This window comes from Carassius gibelio, chromosome A4 (assembly GCF_023724105.1).
Source record: "Carassius gibelio isolate Cgi1373 ecotype wild population from Czech Republic chromosome A4, carGib1.2-hapl.c, whole genome shotgun sequence".
In the NCBI taxonomy this organism is placed as follows: domain Eukaryota; kingdom Metazoa; phylum Chordata; class Actinopteri; order Cypriniformes; family Cyprinidae; genus Carassius; species Carassius gibelio.
In genome coordinates this window covers 30003644-30027001 of record NC_068374.1, presented here as the reverse complement: position 1 = coordinate 30027001, position 23358 = coordinate 30003644, and the positions used below count along the sequence as shown (strand labels likewise).

Below are 23358 nucleotides of genomic sequence, written 5' to 3'. Positions count from 1 at the left end.
TTTAAGACATAAGTAGTCAAATCAGGATCAGTGAGCGACCGAATTTTCGGCCATGTTGGGTGTACCAGTCTGCGTTTTGTTGAATTGGGGATTTGAATATGTTGCCCTTACAAAAATGCCGTTTTTTGATAAGTAATGACTTTCGACCTTTTCCACGTCATAATTGTGCGTCTTTACACGAGAAACATCGGTTTTGTTAGCGGGCAGATGCTAAGTTAACGTGAGACATGGCACCTTTAAAACAAAATGATAAAAGTAAAGGTCCAAATAGAGGAAAATGCTTTAATAACAAATTTGCACATGGCGGTTTATCACACAACGCCAAAAAGAAAAGAAAATGGGTTCCGGAGAACAAAGTTTTTGATGGTGGTTTAAAAGAAGGTGAGTAAATGTGTTTTCGATGTAGAACATTCATATTGAATAATCTAATTTGACATAAGGGGCAAATAAAAGACGTCTGAAATGAGGGGACAAAATCTAGGGTAAAACGCATATGCCTAGTTCTTAGATATGCTTTATTAGTATTCATGTTGGTTACATACATTTTTCAAACTTTATACCATGTACTGTATATATACTAAGATTTTTTATTTTATTTACACTATGAACCAGTATATACACTACATAGTTCATAGTGTGCATACAAACGACCAAACTTAAAATGAATTCCGTTTGAATCTCATCTCTCTCATTTTCGTTCTTAGGTCAGGGGTTTGCTTTCAAAAGGAAGGAGAAAATAAAACATGAATACAACAAACTTCTTCGAAAAGAGAGGAAGAAAATGCAACCCTCAAAAATCCATTTAGAGGAGGAATATCCCGATCATCTGAGACATCTATACCTTGCAGAACGAGAACGACTAGACGAAGAAGAACAAGAAAAAAAGAAGAAAAGATGTAAAGGGAGAGCAGTAGATGAAGAGACAGAAGTAGACGATGAACTAAAATCAGTGCTGGATTCTCCTTTCACTGAGAAATGCATCTCAAACACAACAACTGACAAAACTACTGCCTCTGATTCAGCTAATGAACCAGCAGAGTCTGACAGGTATAGTAACAGTTATATATATATATATATATATATATATATATATATATATACACACAAATAGACAAAGCCACATGACTGATTTATGATTTATGTCATCAGCTCCCACAAGACTCCCACAAAATTCATACAAGAAAAGCAGAAGCAGAAAATGTCATCGTATCAGAAGACAAAGCAAGAATATGAAAGGATAAAGGAGGAACGTGCAAGAAAAAGAGAGGTGAGGAAATCAAACCTAGCAAATATATCATTATGATGGAATTGTTGTACAGTTTTCTATTCCCTAATGAATGTCATGTCATTAAGGACCCATTTTGTCATGTGAACATACAGTTTAATCATCCTTTACATTGTTTAGTAAAGGATTAATGGATGTTTTATTATGCGTGTCTGTGTAGGAATTCTTGAAAGACAAAGCTCAGCGAGAAGAGGCTCTGAAGAAATACAAGGAGAAGAAAACGGCAACATATCAGTTGTTGAAAAGAAAAACCAAAAAGGGTCAGCCCAACCTTAACCTGCATATGGAGCTGTTGCTGCAAAAGATTCAAGCTCAGCGCAAATAATTCATTATCATTCACAAAATTACACTGTAAAGTTAAAATGCACCATTACTCAATAAACTGTGCAGTTTGGGGGTGAGATTGTATTTTTTACCTCAAGAATGTGCATACATTTGCATATTATCTTTTTCTTTCCCAGTAATATTTCTTGTAAATAAATTATACTCTTTTTAAGTTAATTCAAGATTACAGTACAGGACTAATGCCAGGCCCAGGACATAAGCTTATGGAAAAACATGAAGCTTTATAATATCTATTATGTTGTAAATCTATTTTTATCATTATATTTAGGTAAATAATGCTGTCAGCAGCCTAAAAGTGCAATAGTACCTAAAAATACTTTATTAAACATTTATAGCATTACTTTCTTCTTTTCTCTAACCACTCTTTAAAAAGTATTTTTGTGACATGAAGTTGGAATGATATATTTTGTTTATTAGGTGAAAAACATTGACATCAAAATAATAGACCAAATGCTAAAATACCAAAAATTTTATGTGTTGATACTGAATTTTGCAAAGCATCTTATTTTTAATACAAAAATATTTAAAATAACATAAAAACATAAGGCATTGATGTATTAGTAGCAATATGAGAAGCTCCCAGCATTTCCAGTAACTGTAATATGATTTCATGAACAGTGGCAGAGGGTGTGGCCATTGAGTCATATGGCCCCTCCTTCTTTGTGTGACTTCTCCCCCACATCATCATAGTCTGTAAAAAAAAAATAAAATAAAAAAATTCACGTTCATTTTTACAATCATAATTTAGTTTAAATAGGGTTTCAATTAGCAAAATAATGATTAAAAGTAGATTATGTAAAAAGATGACAAACATCATCATTGCTGTTCTTCACATCACCATACTCCTCATGATCTCCCTCTGATACACATGTGAAATAAAACCTTGTAACACAGCTTGTGTCATTCATCTCATGAGACTGAGACTATAAGATTTGACCTGATAAAGCCATGTTAGTTCACTAATTGTAGAAACACATTCTGTCCAATAATGATCTTGTGTGTCCACTACACATACATGAAGATCTAAACAGAAATGTCACATCATCATATCAGCACTAAGAGAGAGAAAAAGATTTTATATCAGAGATTTCCTAACCTGTTTCTGAAGGGCCACTGTCCTGCAGAGTTTAGCTCCAACCCTAATTAAACACAACTGTCCTGAACCAAAGTAATCAAGGTCTTCAGACTCACTAAGTGCTTCTCAAACGGGATACACACCCTAGTGAGGACACATTCTTCCTAGTCCAGTCCTTCTGAGGATTCAAGGCTAGAATGATATGGTGCACATGGCTACATCATAAATGTTTCTGTCACAGAGAAAAATACTACTAGAATTATAATTGGAATAATACTTTATACTGAAGAATTTTTTTTATTAACTTTCTTTTAATGCAGTACAGGTAATGAATGTCTGGTTTATATTACACATATTTTAGCATTATGTGTTTCTTCTACAACTAAACAAATAAAAACAATACTTTCACCTAAAAAAAGTTGGGACACTGTACACATTGTGGATAAAAACAGAATGCAGTGATGTTGTTTCAAATTTCAATATTTTATTCAGAATACAAGATGACATCAAATGTTTTAACTGAGAAAATGCATAATTTTAAGGGAAAAATAAGTGGATTTTAAATTTCACGGCATCAACACATCTCAAGTCCATGTTTACCACTGTGTGGCATCCCCTCTTCTTTTTATAACAGTCTGCAAGCGTCTGGGGACTGAGGAGATAAGTTGCTCAAGTTTAGGAGTAGGAATGTTGCTCAACTGTCTTAGGTCTTCTTTGTCGCATCTTCCTCTTTATGATGTGCCATATGTTTTCTATGGGTGAAAGATCTGGACTGCAGGCTGGCCATTTCAGTACCTGGATCCTTCTTCTATGCAGCCATGATGTTGTAACTGATGCAGTTTGTGATCTGGCATTGTCATGTTGGAAAATGCAAGGTCTTCCTTGAAAGAGACGACGTCTGGATGGGAGCATGTTGTTCTAGAACTTGGATATACCTTTCAGCATTGATGGTGCCTTTTCAGATGTGTAAGCTGATGTGTTTACACACAGAGATTGTTCCAGATTCTCTGACTCTTTGGATGATATTATGCACTGTAGATGATGAACTTCAAACTCAATTGCAATTTTTCTCTGAGAAACTCCTTTCTGATATTGCTTCACTATTTTTCACTGCAGCATTGGGGGAATTAGTGATCCTCTGCCCATCTTGACTTCTTGAGAGACCCTGCCACACTGAGAGGCTCTGTTTTTTTTTTTGTTTTGTTTGTTTGTTTGTTTTACACCCAATCATGTTAACAATTGACCTGATAAGTTGCAAATTGGTCCTTTAGCTGTTCCTTATATGTACATTTAACTTTTCCGGCCTCCTCTTGCTACCTGTCCCAACTTTTTTGGAATGTGTAGCTCTCATGAAATCCAAAATGAGCCAATATTTGGCATGACATTTCAAAATTTCTCACTTTCAACATTTGATATGTTATCTATATTCTATTGTGAATAAAATATAAGTTTATGAGATTTGAAAAAAATATTCCATTCCTTTCTTACTCACAATTTATACAGTGTCCCAACTTTTTTGGAATCGGGTTTGCATATAATATATATATATATATATATATATATATATATATATATATATATATATATATATATATATATATATATATATATATATATATATATATATATATATTGCATAACATAAGGAAATTGAACAAGCTCACTGTCGATTTAAATTTTCAGATAATTCATTTTTTGTGAATTGGTATCTGTGCAAAGGATTGTAGGCAACTGAAGGACAAAAAGGAGACACCTGAGAAGCACTTGCTAGAAACATCCAGACCAAGTGTGTTAGAGATGGATGAAGCTAAACTCTTGGACCTCCAGGAGCAGGACTGGACATGCCTGCTTTATGTATTTAAATATTTAATCTAATTACAGAATAACAAAGTGATACCTGTCTCACGATCTGGTTTCAGTCCTTCAGAGATGACATCATCATAGTATCCCGGTGTGATTTGCTTAATCTCTTCTGCATCAAAACGTGTGGTATATTTGGGCATATTGGAATATTTTTTTAGAAACAAAATGTAAAATATTATTTTGCAGGTCTGCTATTTTTAATAGGATAAATGTTTTAGTATAATGAACAGCTGAGTCATTGGTGACATTTAATTTACTGGAATAATTCTGTTTGTGTGATTTTGAGTGTGAATGACATTTTATATATATTTCATTTAGTTTGAACGTCAAATGCTTTATTTTTAGGTAATAATTTAAATATATTTCAGCTCTCTAACCTGAGAGAAGCTCATCAGCATTTTCATACCCAGAATGCAGTTCTTCAGAGATGAGACTCCCTGTTAAAGAAGAGCAGAACAGTCAGAAACATGTTCATCATTACAAACAGACTAAATCCTCATTTTCTCTGCATCATAAAGCATTGTGTTAGTGAAAACATAGCAAAAATGTCAATTACATGCATTTAAAAAAAAAGTTTGAGACAGAATGTTTTTGTTGGGCCAATTAGCTAACACACACACACAATGTATCCTCACATGAACCCATTTCTCACTGCCTTCCAGAAATACACTCAGGAAGATACGCATGCCTGACACAAACACATGAACATGCACCTGCAGCTCTGTGGTTTTCTGTCAGGAATTCTGTGGTTTGAAGCAGGAGGTTTAACAGGACTAATAATAGATGAACATCAACTGTCTGACAGACTCTTATTAATGCTATTAAATGAGATTGATGGCTCATGTCTCACCCCTCTGAGTGAAGTGATTGTGTCTGTGCTGAATCTCCTCATAAACGGCCTCAGACATCGTCCTGTGTCTCCTCTTAGAGAGAGCTGTGAGTGTAGACAGACAAACCTGCTGTCAGTTCACAACACATGACTGATCACACACTGAATAAGACACAATATGACAGTCTCTGGATCTCTCTTACCTCTCCTCATCACTCTGTTCTGCTGAATCAGTATAAGCAGTGGCACTAAGAGCAGTAAGAGCACAACTCCCAGAACAATCACAAGCACTGGGAGAGACTCTGGTGGAGGAGTTTGTGGAGGAGAGACTGATGTTGAGTGCACTGAAGGAGAAACTGGAGGAGAAGCTGATGATGTTGTGGCAGGAGTAGTGGACACTGACACATCTGGCAAAACGGACACAAACACATTAAAAAAAATGATGAATGCATAAAATGATCTAAAATTAAATGTTTTCCTCAGTGTGACCTGCACAAGTGAGTCCAGCGTGCTCTTTGTGGGAGCAGTCCGTGTGGTTATTCAGGGAGAGAGGACAGTCCCACAGGTGAATCTCATTCCCTCTGCACTCGACTTTGTTCATCCACACAACACCTTCACCAGCACCAAAGACTGAATTCCCATCAGCCCTCAGTGCTGCTCCACAACCCAGCTGCCTGCAGACCACCTGAGCATCGCTGATGTCCCACTGATCATCACAGACTGAGCCCCACACAGCGTTATGATACACCTCCAGCCTCCCAGAGCACCGGCCGTCCCCTCCACGAAGTCTGAGAGGAACATGATCTAAAACACATATCAGCACTGACTATCTTCAGCACAACATTTACAACAAAACACAAACTAATATTAAAACTGTGATTATTTTCTGAGGTTAATAATTTATATTTTGAAAATGCATACATAAATAATATAACAGTAATTTGCTAGGAAAATATAGGCTTACATTAACAAACATTCAACAGATTTGTTGTAAATAAACTTACTTGCACACTGTCTCTGGTAAGGAGATGGTGAGGTAAAACATGTCATATGACTCTGAGGCGACTCACGAGTTTCCTCCTCTGAGATCATAACATGATAAAAAAAGAAAAGTGGACAGAATATTAGGATGAGACATCTGTCATCTCTCAGTGAGAGCCAATTGTCAGTGTGAAAACTGCTAAACACTTTAACCTTACAAATAATTTCACTCTTCCCATCAGCTCACTTTAGTTCTCAGAAACATTTAATTCAATCAGGACCACTTCCGTCAAGTATATTTATGACAATTATAATTGCACACAGTTAGTGTTGGCGGTATGGTTATGTTCTGGGCAACACTCCACATGCCTGTCCATGCAGCCATGCTTGGACAGAGCGGGGAGAGCAGCGAGACAAACACCCCTGGGGTACAGAACAGAACCATTATAAGCATATATAATTACAATTCACAATTACGTGAGTTGTAAACAAAATGCGAGACTGCTTCCAATGAAGAGACTGTAGGGAAAGAACAAGGTTAGATCAGATTACAGGTTCAGTTGGTGGAGTTGGAGTTAATTGCAAGCAGTGATGCGATGGAAGAGACACTGAAGAATGGGAATTTAAATAGACCGCAGTCCGCAGGTGATAGGTGTCAAGACTGGATTGGTACACGTCAGGAACTGCTGACTGTCAGCTGATGCAAGCGTGACTAACGTGGCCTGACTGAACTAACGTGATGCTCGATGTTGACCTACCCCATTAGACATAAAAATGTATATACTGAAGAATGATTCTAAAAATGCAGCTGATACAAAAAATAAAGACTATGGACACCAAATGGACCTACAATTATAGAATCACCCAGAAGGATTATTATTGAGATCATACTAAAAGATTTAAATATCATCCAACCTGAGCAGGTTAATTTTGCCACTTCATCTTCACCACAGTCATTCTGTCCCCACGGTGAAGATGGACACTGCCACAGATATGAATCATGTGGTCGACATGTAACTTTATCCAGCCAGTTAGGAGCTGATTCCACTCTTGCTGTAGAAGCAGAAAAAACACCAGATCTTCCACAGTTTAGCTCTTGACAAATCAGACTCGCTGTGTCTCTGTCCATGTGGTTCCAGCACACATTACCCCAGGATCCATTGTAGAAAACCTCCAGATTCCCTTCACAGCCCTCAGTTAGCCTGATCTCTTTAAACTCTGGAGAGAAAAGGATATGCATTTAAACAATTAAAATTCAGGTTGTGATTGACCAAAACAGTGATTTATTTAATATGAGGCTGATGCATGCTTCAAGCATTGATTGCTTCTAAAAACAGATAAGCAAAACTTATTAAAAATAGCTCCATGATGTGTTTTTAAAATACTGAAAAAAAAATCTGTATTAATAATACAGTAATATCATTGCAACCATTTTATCCTTTTGTAGTCTGTAGTGAACTTTTTTTTCTTATGAAGACAGTATTTATTAAAAATAATAGTAATTTACTGTCAAATCAATATTTTGTGTTGAAGTATTTGGTAAGTAGTCATGAACTATAAAGTCAGACAGTCATTAACTCAAAACAAACCCCTTCAGACCCATTTTTGTCCCTGATCACCATGGATTTTGATGATAACATGGTATATTTTCTAAAAAACAACTATATCTTTGATAAAAATTTCCTCTAGTGTACTGTTTACCTGAGCACACGACTCCTACATCCTCCTTGTGTTGACAGTCATGTTTTCCCCAGCCTGGAGAAGAGCAGCTCCACAGGGACGTCTCGTTCCCCTCACACTCTACCTCATCCAGCCATATGGGTCCAGAACAAGGACCAAACCAGGCTGGTACCTGCTGGTTACTGAGGGCCACTCCACACTGCAGCTGTCTGCACACCACATGAGCATCTTTAATATCCCAGGAGTCATCACACACTGTCCCCCATGAGCCGCTGTGAAAAACCTCCAGCCTCCCTGCACAGTCTCCCCCAGAACCCACCAGCCTGATGGACCCAAGACCTGATATTCAGAGAAAGAAAAACACATTATTGATCACAAACAACTGAAGAATCTGTCCAGATGTTGTTCTTCTTACCGATGCAGGTGATTGACAGCTGTTGTGTTGAGCTGCAGTTGAGAGTTTGTGGAGAGCTGCAGTTCCCCAGATGGGCTTCACTCCCAGAGCACTGGAAGCCCGTCACACACTCATGACTGTGTTCAGGACTGGATGAAGAGGAGCCAGAGAAGTTCAGCACAGAGCCACAGCCCAGCTGTCTGCAGACCACAGAGGATTCAGAGAGACTCCAGGAGTCCAGCAGAACTCTCCTCCAGACCTGATGGAAGAAAACTTCCACCTCCCCCTCACACTGTCTCTCTCCAGACAACCGCACCAGACCGTCATGAAGAGCCAGAGAGGAATCTGAAGAGAGTATTTATTTATCAAATACTTAAAAAATAAGTTATTTTAGTCTGAAACCCATGACTTCATCACGGCATGAATGGACTCACTAGAGCAGATGACTCCAACATCTCGACTATGAGAACATTCAGCTCGACTCCATGAAGAGATAGAACATTCTGAGAGTTTTGTTTCATTCCCGTCACAATCAAACACATCAGCCCAGATTTCACCACTTCCCTCTCCAAACCAGTCTGATCCCACAACAGACACAGCAATCCCACAATTCAGCTGTCTACAGAGGACACTGGCAGCTCTCATATCCCAGCATGCATCACACACTGTGCCCCATTTACTGAAGTACTGACGTTCAACTCGACCAGAACAAGAGTCTGAACCATTTACCAGCCTGAGATCAGTGTAACCTGGACAAAGAATAGAAAGTTTAGTTTAACAGAAAAAAGGGTGTTTAAAAAAAAAAAAACTAGTTTGTGATTCTCTCAATAAGTGACTATTGATCTATTACCAGAACATAACAGTCCAATGGCATTCTCATGGGTGCAATTTTGTTTGAGAGATAATGATGTCGGACACAATGATATATAGGATTCATCTCCACTACACTGAATCTCTTGTGTCCACATCTGAGCGTCTCCTTTACCAAAAGCAGCTGCTCCCAGCACCTGTACAGGAGCCCCACAGTCCAGCTCTCTACACACAACCTCTGCATCCTGCTGGTCAAAGACAGCGTCACACACTGACATCCACATCTGATTTTGAGGCACTTCTACTCTGCCAGAACAGTGAGATCCTCCAACCAGCCTGACTCCTTAAATAAAAAAAATTACACATTCAATGATATTTGCTAATTTTTGTCCTAATATTACTTTATAAAGCTAAACCAGATGCCTTTCATCAATTATCAGCAGTTTTGTGTGTGTGTGTGTAAAATTCACCTAAAATTCTAACTTTTTTTTTGCTCATGAGAGTGAGTATAATATGTTTTTCATTTAATGGATATCATAAAAAAATTTGATCAAACTGCACCCAGCATGTCATTAAAATGCTCAATCTTTGAATGAATGAGATACTATGTATATTTGATACACAAAAGAAATCATCTGGAACAAAAATGCATGTTGTCCACAAAATGCTTTTTGTGTGTTCCATATATTCATTCAGCATGTCACATAATATTTATATTACATAAAGCAATGAATGTGCAGTATCCTGGAATTCTGTGCGAGAAAAGATTAGTAATTATGAAATAAGTCTAGATGATCTTACCAGAGCAGATGACTCCAGCATCTTCAGCATGATTAGCTTCTATTCCCCATCCATTGAATCTACAGTTTTTCAATGTAAACTCTGATCCAGTACACTGTAAATTAGAAACCCAGACTCTTCCTGATCCTTCACCAAAATGAGCACCCTTTGGTGCAGTTAAAGCCTCTCCACAGCCAAGTTCTTTACACACCACTGCAGCATCAGGCAAATCCCAGCCAAGATCATGCACTGTTCCCCACTGACCATCATGAAGAACCTCCACTCGACCAGCACAGCGACTGTGACCACCTACTAATCTCACTGTTTCTGAAGGTAGAAGGAAACAAGAAAGATAAAGTAAATTGTTTTATTTATTATTTATTTTTTTCTCAGTAATTTTGTCAATATACTCATAGTTCATATTTTTGTCACCTACCAGCACATACAATGCTTAGATCGTTCTCATGGGAACAAAATTGTGAAGGTGAAGCTGGACAAAGAGCAAACTGAGACTCATTTCCTCTGCACTGAATCTCTTGTGTCCACATCTGAGCGTCTCCTTTGCCAAAAGCAGCTGCTCCCAGCACCTGTACAGGAGCCCCACAGTCCAGCTCTCTACACACAACCTCTGCATCCTGCTGGTCAAAGACAGTGGCACACACTGTGTACCATGTGTTCCCATGAGGCACCTCTAACCTCCCAGAACAGCGAGAACCTCCAACAAGCCTGATGCCTGAAATGTTAGTTATATCAAACTGTTTAAAATCATAATATAACATTAAAAAATCCCCCCCAATAAAAAAGCTTATATACTGTACTAGGAGAGGAGTGTTGTGATGTTGTGCTTAAACAGCTTTTCGCCACAATTTTGCCACAAATTAAAGTTCTTTTGAAATCTGCAACTTATCTTAAAGAGTGGAAGAAAAAGGAAGGACCAAGTCCAAGCCTAATCAAGTTTATTACTGATGTAATACCAAATTTTCCATTTTATTGAAAAGTAACACTAATAGAACATCAGTTTGAATTTTGTACATTCATTTATTTAAAAGTTTAAGGTCTGTTCTTAACATGTGAAAGTGTAATATTTAGAGTAAATATTATATATGAAATTACAGAAGAGCATTTCAGGTGGCATTAACCTGACCACAATTCAAATAATAAACCATCTTTATTTTTTCATGCACTGTAGATCCTTAATGTTTTTACACAGACACAACTTCTGCTTTCACCTCACATCATACAGTGGTTCTATATGATTGATGTAGTATTCTGTGATTTCTGCCCTGTAGCTCAATTCTAAATGGTTAAACTCACCATGTATTACATCACTCATTTGACTCTCCTGGTGGTTTAAATTCTAATTAAATAATCTACTTAGTACATGCATGCTTTATAATGTATTTATTTTTTTAATGAAAGGTAGTGATAAAATCAGTCTACCTGAGCAGATAATGCCAACATCTTCACTATGTCCACAGTTATGGCCACCCATTTTTGTTTTTGAACAATCAAATATTGAAGACTCAGATCCACTACATATCACATCATCCATCCAGATTTTTCCTGATCCTGGTCCAAAGTGAACAGCACGCATTGTGTTTGAAGTTTCGTCACAGCCCAGCTCTCTACACACCACTGCAGTGTTTGTCAAAGCCCAGTAATCATCACACACGGTTCCCCATTCTCCATCATAATAAACCTCCACCCTACCAGCACAAGAATTATTACCATTCACCAGCCTCACATTTCCTGCAGACAAGATACAGAATGATGTATATAAAATATGATTGAGAGAAGACAAACAACAGAGAAAAGTCAGCTAAAGAGAGAGGAACAGAGAAAATGACCATGAGAGAGAGAGAGAAAAAAAAGAAACTCACCTTTATATTAATGCAAAGACTACACATACAGAAGAGGAACTATAAATTATATTATGACCAATTCATAACACAAACACAAACAGTCAATCACTATAACATTACTAACACATAACGATCCGGAGTGTACGTACCAGCTGTGGAGAGTTTGATCACAGAAGACAAAAAAATGAGAGTTAGACAGTTCTCCATCTTTACTGATCATACACTTTGTTTGATCAACTCTGAACTGAAAGGTTCAAGAGAGACAGAGACAGAAAGCTGCACAACCACCAAACAACAAGCCAATCACAAACACTTTTACCTTATTAAACAGAAGAGAGGAAATCATCAAAAAGCTTCACTGACTAATCAGAAGGCGTATTTATGATTTTCACCATATTTATTAAAAGTACGTCAGCATTGATGAACAGGACTCCTCCTCCATCTGACAGAGACACTTAACTGGGGAGAAACACACAAGAAAAAGAAGTGACAAAGTCAAACATACAGGAAACTGATTTCAGTGATAGGTAACATTCCAGTTTATTAACAGCATCAAAGCCCAGCATTTACCGATATAGAAATACTAACACTCATAACAAATAAGATCATAAAATATAAAATCAAATGTACTTTTTTAAGAATTGTTTTAGCTACTGTTATTTAGAAGTATATTTTAGCAATGCTTGTCAATTCACAGCATATATTAATACATATAGTATTTTAGTAGGGCATTTTGTTAAAATAAAATAAAATAAAATAAAATAAATCAAATCTATGGTCATGCACAGTTCATCATACAAGAGCCAAGTTTGCAGCTGCACTTTTATATGTTTAATTCTGCAATACTGATCTATTCCTGTGGGTGGCAGTAAAAAAGAGATGACAAATGTAATGCCTACAGTAAAGGTGCTTCTCCACTTGAGCGACTGAGACATGAGCCACAGTTTTTATGGACTCTCTTTGGGCTTCTCCCTTTACTTCATGCCTCCACGTCCCCCCGATTGCCTCATAGACAGTAAAAGATTGCCTGCGAGCTTACGGTCAGGCCACACCCACTCCACCACCATCACACTTAACACTGGCGTACAACTGGGCTGTGTGCTGAGCCCATTCCTTTACTCCCTTTACACCCACGACTGCAAGCCTGTGCATGGATGTCACTCCATAATTAAGTTTGCAGATGACACCACGGTGATTAGCCTCATCACAGACTGCCTACAGGGAAGAGGTAAAGCATCTGGCCACATGGTGCGATGACAATAACCTGCTCCTTAACACCAATAAGACTAAGGAGCTCATTGTGGACTTCAGGATGAAAAAAGGCCCCCATCCACATTAACGGGATGGTTGTTGAACGTGTCTCCAGCTTCAAGTTCCTGGGAACCACCATCTCGGAGGACCTGTCCTGGGCCAAAACACCTCCAGCCTGGTCAAGAAGGCTCACCATCGCCTCTTCTTCCTCATGACACTGAAGAAGAACCAGCTGTCTTCAGCCGTCCTGGTGAACTTTTACCGGTGTGCGATCGAGAGTATCCTGACCAGTTGCATCACAGTCTGGTATGGGAACTGCTCAATGGCTGACCGCAAAGCACTGAGGGTGTTGAAAACTGACCAACGCATCACAGGGACACCACTTCCTGCTCTTGAGGACATCCAAAGGAAACACTGTCCACGACGAGCTCGCAGCATTCTCAAGGACTCCCCTGACCACGGACTGCTGAACCTCCTGTCCTCCGGGAGGTACTTCAGGAGCTTCCGGACAAGGACCAGCAGATTCAGGAACAGCTTTTTCCCTAAAGCTGTCTCCTGGCTGAACTCTGTCCTGTGTCTTATTTTCAGTCTGTTGTTTAGAATAAGAACTAGCAATTCCTGAAATAATCTTTTGAATACTGTTCTTTGTTATTAAGCCATAATAAACTTAAGTTATTTTAAATTGATTTTTATGGTTTATAGAGAAGAAATGTGACTTTTAAACGTGTTACAGTTTGTTGATTTACATATAACTCAACACTTCTACAGCTTGAGAAAAGATGCAAGTATTATTCTTATTTATCTATCGATTGAAAACACACCTGATCACATACAATTATGCCATACAAATTGTTTATTTTTTTCTGTTATGAAAGTTACTTTAATAATGCATTCAAAATAAATAAGCATTCTTCACTCACAAAACTCAATTTTTTTTTGCTGTGGTGATGCTGAGGGCTGTGGAATCACTGCTGGTCATTTAAGGTTTATATTTAGGATGTATTCAATTGTCACCACAGCAGTTGTGCATTAAAAGGTAAGGTCAGACTTTTGATGTCAGGGTTTGTGTAATGTCTTATTGAAATACAAACAAAAAAATGTGTCTGGAAAGTTTTTTTATTGCTATTAGCTAGGCAAAAAAACAAAAACAAAACAACAAAATCTCACAAAGGCATAGAAGCTTTAATACAAAAAGAAAAGAAAAAAACACTTGGTGAAACATAAAACCCCAAGGTTTGACATATCAATAAACAATATCATTCAAACTGTGTTCAAATTTGTTGAACTGAGGCAGTGGATGATAACTGGGCCAAATCTTCTTTGTTTGACTCCTCCTCCACATCATCATAATCTGTTATTTAAAATATAAAAAAAAAATCATGTCAAATGTTATAATTGGACAAAATTATATATATATATAAAAAAGTGAAACATATTACAATATAAATAATGATACTGAAATAACTACAAAAAAGGGTTACAATAACTTACCCAACAGGTTTTTCACATCTTCACTGAAACTCATCACATCATCTCTCTCTCTGATCAAGAATGACAGGAAAACATGTCATATCATTAAAGGAATCCCTTTTCCTTTTAGATATTTGAACAAATGTCTAATACTCATCTAAACATGCAAAGGATGATAAAAATGTAGTTCTGTGCATCTCACCTGTTACCCCTTGAGAGCTCGGTCTTTTAATGATGACATCATCATAATCATCTCGTGTGTCCACTACAAATGAAAATATCAGTCAAAATGAAACATATTAAAAAAGTAATTTATAATATTATCTGAAATTATCTTGATTTCAGAGTGATATTATTTTAAAAAGTTGATAAAATCGTAAACACCTATTTTGATATCAGAGTCTATCATCATAGCTCTCAGGTGTGTCTTCTACAGATTCACACATTCATCACAGACAAAAAATCATTACATTCAGAACAAATTTGAAACATCTATCCTAAATATACTGTTATATTTTGATTTAAAAGTATATTATATTCCTTCCACCGCCCGACGATATCCCCAGTTAAGGTCAACAGGTGCCCATCTCTACTGTAAACAGTGTTGGTAGGGCACTGCTTCCCCCTACTGAGGCGTCGAACAGTTTGCCAGAATCTCTTCGAGGCCAACCGATAGTCCTTCTCCATGGCCTCACCGAACTCACCGAACTCCTCCCAGGCCCGAGTTTTTGCCTCCACGACAGTCCGCTTGGCCTGCCGGTACCTGTCAGCTGCCTCCGGAGTCCCACAAGCCATCCAGGCCCGATAGGACTCCTTCTTCAGCTTGACAGCATCCCTTACTTCCGGTGTCCACCACCGGGTTCGGGGATTGCCGCCTCGACAGGCACCGGAGACCTTACGGCCACAGCTCCGAGCAGCCGCAGCGACAATGGAGGTGGAGAACATGGTCCACTCGGACTCAATATCTCCAGACTCCCTCGGGATCCGGTCGAAGCTCTGCCGGAGGTGGGAGTTGAAGATCTCTCTGACAGGGGGCTCGGCCAAACGTTCCCAACAGACCCTCACAGTACGTTTGGGTCTGCCGAGTCTGTCCAGCTTCCTCCCCCGCCATCGGATCCAACTCACCACCAGGTGGTGATCAGTTGACAGCTCCGCCCCTCTCTTCACCCGAGTGTCCAAGACATATGGCCGAAGGTCTGATGACACGACCACAAAGTCGATCATCGACCTCCGGCCAAGGGTGTCCTGGTGCCACGTGCACTGGTGGACATCCTTATGCTTGAACATGGTGTTCGTTATGGACAAACCGTGGTTAGCACAGAAATCCAATAACAGAACACCGCTCGGATTCAGGTCAGGGGGGCCGTTCCTCCCAATCACGCCCCTCCAGGTGTCACTGTCACTGCCCACATGAGCGTTGAAGTCCCCCAGTAGAACGACGGAGTCTCCAGTCGGAGCACTTTCCAGCACCCCTCCCAGAGACTCCAAGAAGGCCGGGTAGTCCGCACTGCCGTTCGGCCCGTAGGCACAAACGACAGTGAGAGACCTATCCCCGACTCGAAGGCGCAGGGAAGCGACCCTCTCGTTCACCGGGGTAAACTCCAACACATGGCGGCTGAGCTGGGGGGCTATTAGCAAACCCACTCCAGCCCTCCGCCTCTCACCATGGGCAACTCCAGAGTGGTAGAGAGTCCAGCCTCTCTCAAGAAGTGTGGTTCCAGAGCCCAAGCTGTGCGTTGAGGTGAGCCCGACTATCTCTAGTCGGTACCTCTCGACCTCCCGCACAAGCTCAGGCTCCTTCCCCGCCAACGAGGTGACATTCCACGTCCCTAAAGCCAGATTCCGTGTCCAGAGATCGGGTCGTCGGGGGTCTCGCCTTCGACTGTCGCCCGATCCTCTATGCACCGGCCCCTTACGCTCCCTCCTGCAGGTGGTGAGCCCACAGGAGGGCGGCCCCACGTCACTCCTTCGGGCTAAGCCCGGCCGGACCCCATGGGGGAAGGCCCGGCCACCAGGCGCTCGCATACGAGCCCCAACCCCGGGCCTGGCTCCAGGGTGGGGCCCCGGCTGCGCCATGCCGGGCGACGTCACGGTCCTTGATTTTAATTTTGCCATAAGGGGTTTTATGAACTGTTCTTAGTCTCAGTAGGGGGAAGCAGTGCCCTACCAACACTGTTTACAGTAGAGATGGGCACCTGTTGACCTTAACTGGGGATATCGTCGGGCGGTGGAAGGAATACTTCGAGGATCTTCTCAATCCCACCGACTTGTGTTCCGTTGAGGAAGCAGTGGCTGGGGACTCGGAGGAGCACTCGTCCATCACCCGGGCTGAAGTCATCGAGGTAGTTTAAAAGCTCCTCGGTGGCAAGGCACCTGGGGTGGACGAGATCCGCCCCGAGTACCTCAAGTCTCTGGATGTTGTGGGGCTGTCTTGGCTGGCACGCCTCTGCAACATCGCATGGCGGTTGGGGACAGTACCTCTGGACTGGCAGACCGGGGTGGTGGTCCCTCTTTTCAAGAAGGGGGACCGGAGAGTGTGTTCCAACTATAGGGGGATCACACTTCTCAGCCTCCCTGGAAAAGTCTATGCCAGGGTACTGGAGAGGAGAATTCGGCCGATAGTGGAACCTCGGATCCAGGAGGAACAGTGTGGTTTTCGTCCCGGTCGTGGAACACTGGACCAGCTCTATACCCTTTCCAGGGTGCTGGAGGGTTCATGGGAGTTTGCCCAACCAGTCCACATGTGTTTTGTGGACTTGGAGAAGGCATTCGACCGTGTTCCTCGCGACATCCTGTGGAGGGTGCTCCGGGAGTATGGGGTCGGCGGCTCCCTACTTAGGGCTGTTCGGTCCCTGTACGACCGGAGCAAGAGCTTGGTTCGCATTGCCGGCAGTAAGTCAGACCTGTTCCCGGTGCATGTTGGACTCCGGCAGGGCTGCCCTTTGTCACCGGTTCTGTTCATAATTTTTATGGACAGAATTTCTAGGCGCAGCCAAGGGCCGGAGAGTGTCCGGTTTGGGGACCATACGATTTCGTCGCTGCTTTTTGCGGATGATGTTGTCGTGTTGGCATCCTCAGACCAGGACCTTCAGTGTGCATTGGGACGGTTTGCAGCCGAGTGTGAATCGGCTGGGATGAGAATCAGCACCTCCAAGTCCGAGGCCATGGTTCTCAGTCGGAAAAGGGTGGATTGCCCACTTCAGGTTGGTGGAGAGTTCCTGCCTCAAGTGGAGGAGTTCAGGTATCTTGGAGTCTTGTTCACGAGTGAGGGAAGGATGGAACGTGAGATTGACAGACGGATCGGTGCAGCTTCTGCAGTAATGCGGTCGCTGTACCGGTCTGTCGTGGTGAAGAAGGAGCTGAGCTGTAAGGCAAAGCTCTCGATTTACCGGTCAATCTACGTTCCTACTCTCACCTATGGTCATGAGCTGTGGGTCATGACCGAAAGGACAAGATCCCGGATACAGGCGGCCGAAATGAGCTTTCTCCGTCGGGTGGCTGGGCGCTCCCTTAGAGATAGGGTGAGAAGCTCGGTCACTCGGGAGGAGCTCAGAGTAGAGCCGTTGCTCCTCCACATCGAGAGGAGCCAGCTGAGGTGGCTCGGGCATCTATTTCGGATGCCTCCTGGATGCCTTCCCAGGGAGGTGTTCCAGGCACGTCTCACCGGGAGGAGGCCCCGGGGAAGACCCAGGACACGCTGGAGGGACTATCTCTCCCGGCTGGCCTGGGAACGCCTCGGGGTCCCCCCGGAAGAGCTGGAGGAAGTGGCTAGGGAGAGGGAAGTCTGGGCGTCTCTGCTTAGACTGTTGCCCCCGCGACCCGGCCCCGGATAAGCGGAAGATGATGGATGGATGGAAGTATATTATATCTCACGATCTGGTTTCGGTCCATTAGTGATGACATCATCATAGTATCCCAGAGTGATTTCCTTCACCATATCTTCTGCATCAACACACAATATATTTGGACACAAAAGTCAAAAAAACATTCTTGTTGCAGATCATGGGACTGATAATTTATTAAACATTTTGGCAATGAGTCATGATCAATTAAAAAAGTCACTGACCTTTTAGGCCACTGCTACTGGTGACATCATCATAATATGCAGTATTGGACTCTTTTCCTAACAAAGTTAATATACAAGTAAACAGCAGTATCTGAATAGAAATGAGTCATTAATCAAATATATAATAGAATTACTAGTTACAATTATCTCTTTGTTTAGTTAAATTCATTATTTATTTATTTTTTAGTGTGAAATGTGGAATGTGTATTCACTTCAGCTCTCAGACCTGAGAGAAACTCATCAGCATCTTCATACCCAGAATGCAGTTCTTCAGAGATAAAACTCCCTGTTAAATAAAAGCAGAACATTCAGAAACATTTTCATCATTAATAACCGACTGAATCCAAATTTTTACTGGAGCATAAAAAAGACAAGACATCCCAATAACGAAAAACTATTCACATTTAAAAAGTATTATAGATAGAAATTTCTTTTTATTATTAGCAAACACACATGTAATGTATCCTCACATGAACCTATTCCTCACTGCCTTCCAGAAATACACACACACACAAACACACACACACACACACACACACCCACACAAGTGCCTACACTTAAAATTATATGAACACCTGCTTGTGACCCTCTAAAAATATACACAGGAAGAGACAGTGACTAACACACACACACACACACACACGAAAATGCACCTGCAGGTCTGTGGTTTTCTGTCAGGAATTCTGTGGTTTGAAGCAGGAGGTTTAACAGGACTAATAATAGATGAACATCAACTGTCTTACAGACTCTTATTAATGACATTAAAGAGATTGATGGCTCATGTCTCACCCCTCTGAGTGAAGTGATTGTGTCTGTGCTGAATCTCCTCATAAACAGCCTCAGACATCGTGCTGTGTCTCCTCTTAGAGAGAGCTGTGAGTGTAGACAGACAAACCTGCATCAGTTCACAACACATGACTGATCACACACTGAATAAGACACAATATGACAGTCTCTGGATCTCTCCTACCTCTCCTCATCACTCTGTTCTGCTGAATCAGTATAAGCAGTGGCACTAAGAGCAGTAAGAGCACAACTCCCAGAACAATCACAAGCACTGGGGGAGACTCTGGTGGAGGAATTTGTGAAGGAGAGACTGATGTTGAGCGCACTGGAGGAGAAGCTGATGATGTTGTGGCAGGAGTAATGTACATTGACACATCTAGCAAATCTATGAAAACACATTTAAAATTATGATAGCCTTGAATACACAAATATTATTTTGCTCTAAAATGATCAAATTATGTCGTGACCTGCACAGGTGAGTCCAGCGTGCTCTTTGTGGGAGCAGTCAGTGTGGTTATTCAGGGAGAGAGGACAGTCCCACAGGTGAATCTCATTCCCTCTGCATTTGACTCTTTTTATCCACACAATACCTTCACCAGCACCAAATGTTGAATTCCCATCAGCCCTCAGTGCTGCTCCACAACCCAGCTGCCTGCAGACCACCTGAGCATCGCTGATGTCCCACTGATCATCACAGACTGAGCCCCACACAGCGTTATGATACACCTCCAGCCTCCCAGAGCACCGGCCATCCCCTCCACTCAGTCTGAGAGGAATATGATCTAAAACACATCAACCACTGACCAGCTTCAGCACAACATTTGAAACATACGTTTGCAAAGCATTTTATAACCATATTGTGACGAGTGGGGCGGGGCCGAGGGACATGGGAACGAGGAGTCCGTGAGGGGCTGATGCGCTGTTTTGTGTTTATTTTGTGATTATTAAAGTTTAATTTTGATTGTGCGCCGGTTTCCGCCTCCTTCTTCCCGTAGTAATGGAGATTTTATTATTACACATATGAAGTTGTAATAACCCGAGAATGTGAATTCAATATTCAGTTGCATTTGTTGATATTAATAATTCAGGAAACTGTGAATAAAAATTCTTTCTTTTAACCAACTTACTTGAACACCGTCTCTGGTATGGGGATGGTGAGGTGGAACATGTCAAATGACTCCGTGGAGACTCACGAGTCTGATCTTCTGAGATTAAAACATGATAAAGTTTCACCATTGAATAGAAAAGTTATAAAAAGGAATAAAAACTAATCATATTGAAACAAGCATGGCTACTTCAAATAATATTAATGAGTTATCTTAAGTTAAATATCATCTTACCAGAGCAGGTGATTTTGGCCACTTCATTATCACAGTCATTCTGTCCCCAGGGTGAAGATGGACACTGCCATAAAGTGGAGTCATGTCGTCTACATTTAAGTTTATCAAGCCAATTATGAGGCTTCTGTCCCTCTGAATAACTGGGTTCACTGCCAGATCTTCCACAGTTAATTTCTTGACAGATCAGACTCGCTGTATCTCTGTTCATCTGGTTCCAGCACACATTACCCCAGGATCCATTGTAGAAAACCTCTACATTCCCTTCACAGCCCTCAGTTAACCTGATCTCTTTAAACTCTAGATGGAAAAGGAAGAGTATCAACTCTCACATAACTCAAGTCTGTTAATTAGGGATGCTAATCATAATAAAGAATTGAACAATTCATATTCTAAAGAAATAAATTCTAAAGAAATAAATATTTGGAAAAAAATAAAGAAAATAAATAGAGAGAAAAAAATAACATCTTATTGCCAAATTATGAGGTAATATAAATAACAATACATTTAAAACCATTCTTGCAAAAGATGTATGCAAAGCTCTCGGTTACTAATGTAACCTTGGTTCTCTCCCGATGAGGGAACGAGTGTTGCATAAACTAGCTTACGCTATGCGAAAATCCCTTTTTCTCGAGTATACTGAAGACAAAAAATTATCCTTAATTTTGCATTAATTTAAAGCACATTCCTGCCCAAGCAGACCTAGGCGAGACATGTCGTGCGCCTATTGGTCGCTCTGCAGCAACTGCTGTAACTTATCAAAGGACTGCTCATGACGTAGGCACCAATGGGGCGCTGGCGCCCCTGCTTGTCACGTCCCGCCAAAATGGGCATGGCTTATATCTATATAAGCTGGGTCCATATAGGTTACTCTTCAGTTTTTCATAGATAACACGAAAAACGGAATGTAGCACAAGCACAGCAGGTTTACGCTACACTCGTATCTACACTACAACCTCATCTAGAGAGAACCAAGGTTACGTTAGTAACTGAGAGCATTCTCTTATGAGAGTCCTCTCGTGTTGCTTAAGCTAGCTTATGGTACGGGAACCGAATGTAAATTGCCATGCGTGTGTAGTAACATCCACACATATATTTCCCAGAGCATGAGCCAGAGGTATACAAGACAGTGGGTAAATCTAGACCAACAAAGTGGGTTCGAGAATATAATATTATCATCTAAGGACAGATGTGTTTATCATAGTATGACAGTCAGATCTGTTAGGCTTAGCTCCGTGCTATAAGCATGCTCACAAAACACTGTTTGCACGACCCCGAGTCCGAGAAATCAGTGCCTATACATATAGACTGACAACAGCTTAGCCTGCAAGGCAGGGACTTCCAGGTTATATAACCTATTATTATTAATTATGCATCTGGAAAGGCTCTGTTTTGACATGGCTAGCCCCTTACCACAACCACCAAAAGAAACAAAGAGCTGCTCTGACTGTCTGAAAACAGCAGACTGTCCGAAATATATCCTCAGCACCCTGACCGGGCAGAGGAGGTTCACATCGTCCTCGCTATCAGATCTCGGAAGAGCTGACAGTGAAATGTCTCGTGCCCTGAACGGAGTGGAAGGCACTTTGGGGACATAACCGTGTCTCAGTTTGAGAATGACTTTAGAGTCATTAGGTCCAAACTCGATACACGCAGCACTCACAGAGAGCACATACAGGTCGCCCACTCGCTTGACTGAGAGGAGAGCCACAAGGAAAGCGGTCTTAAATGAAAGATACCGCAGATCCATCTCCTAGCACCTCTCAGGAAACGAATTATGAGATTGTTCCTTCCTAGTGACTGGCCATGTGATGGATATTGAAGAGAGAGGACTCAAATGCGAGGGCAAAATGACAGTCTTTAATTAAACAAGGGAAAGCCACAGGTAAATCCAACCAAGGAGTACAAAAGATGAGAACCGAGGAAGACCCGAAGGCTGGGTATAAATAACACAGGTAACCTCTGTGGCTGGAACGACCAGCAGGCTGGCGAGGCGGAGGCTTGACCGGGCTCAGGGGAGAACCGGAGATCGGAGCTCGCAGAGCGGGGAGGCCGCGGCGTTGGACAGCAGGTAAGGTTCTATACAGGACAGGACAGAACACGACCAACTTCTAGTGAAGACGCCAAAGACAACAGCTTCATTCGGAAGTAACAATCTGACAAAGAGACACGAGAACGAGAGGGTAGAAGTAGCCCAAATAACGAGGCAGGATGAGAACCAGGTGGAGGGGAAATTATCTTAATGAGAAGTGAAGACAGCTGTGACACAGAAGCGAAGAGCGAGGGAGACAGGAGGGGAGAAACCAGCAGGGGGAGACAGAGAGAGAAAAAGAGAGAGATAGAGACAGGATCATGACAAGACCATGACAGGCCAAGCATAGGTTTGACAAATGCTGCTATGGCAGCCACGTATACTTTGAGCGTACACCACGTACACTTCTCCAACAGCTCCTGAAGGAAAGAGAGGATCTCCACAACACTACAGCATTGTGGGTTTATGTCTCGACCCGAGTATCAGCCAGCAAACACTGACCAATTTGAGGC

General features: G+C 41.4%; 2 protein-coding genes across 2 annotated transcripts in view; one reads left to right on the top strand and one right to left on the bottom strand.

Moving 5' to 3' along the window:
- Positions 1 to 23358, bottom strand: part of LOC127976399 (scavenger receptor cysteine-rich type 1 protein M130-like) — a 226170-nt gene that overhangs the window by 18520 nt on the left and 184292 nt on the right. Inside the window, exons 15-19 of the mRNA XM_052580796.1 lie at positions 8080 to 8133; positions 7294 to 7596; positions 6402 to 6479; positions 5887 to 6201; positions 5601 to 5804 (exon numbers count right to left, since the gene is read on the bottom strand). Coding sequence (XP_052436756.1) covers positions 5601 to 5804; positions 5887 to 6201; positions 6402 to 6479; positions 7294 to 7596; positions 8080 to 8133 — 954 coding nt within the window. The remainder of the gene's footprint in view (positions 1 to 5600; positions 5805 to 5886; positions 6202 to 6401; positions 6480 to 7293; positions 7597 to 8079; positions 8134 to 23358) is intronic.
- Positions 144 to 1686, top strand: LOC127976351 (thyroid transcription factor 1-associated protein 26 homolog). Its single transcript, XM_052580717.1, has 4 exons — positions 144 to 381; positions 705 to 1047; positions 1150 to 1267; positions 1446 to 1686. Exons 1-4 carry the CDS (start codon positions 228 to 230, stop codon positions 1608 to 1610), a joined length of 780 nt encoding a protein of 259 aa, XP_052436677.1. The 5' UTR covers positions 144 to 227; the 3' UTR covers positions 1611 to 1686.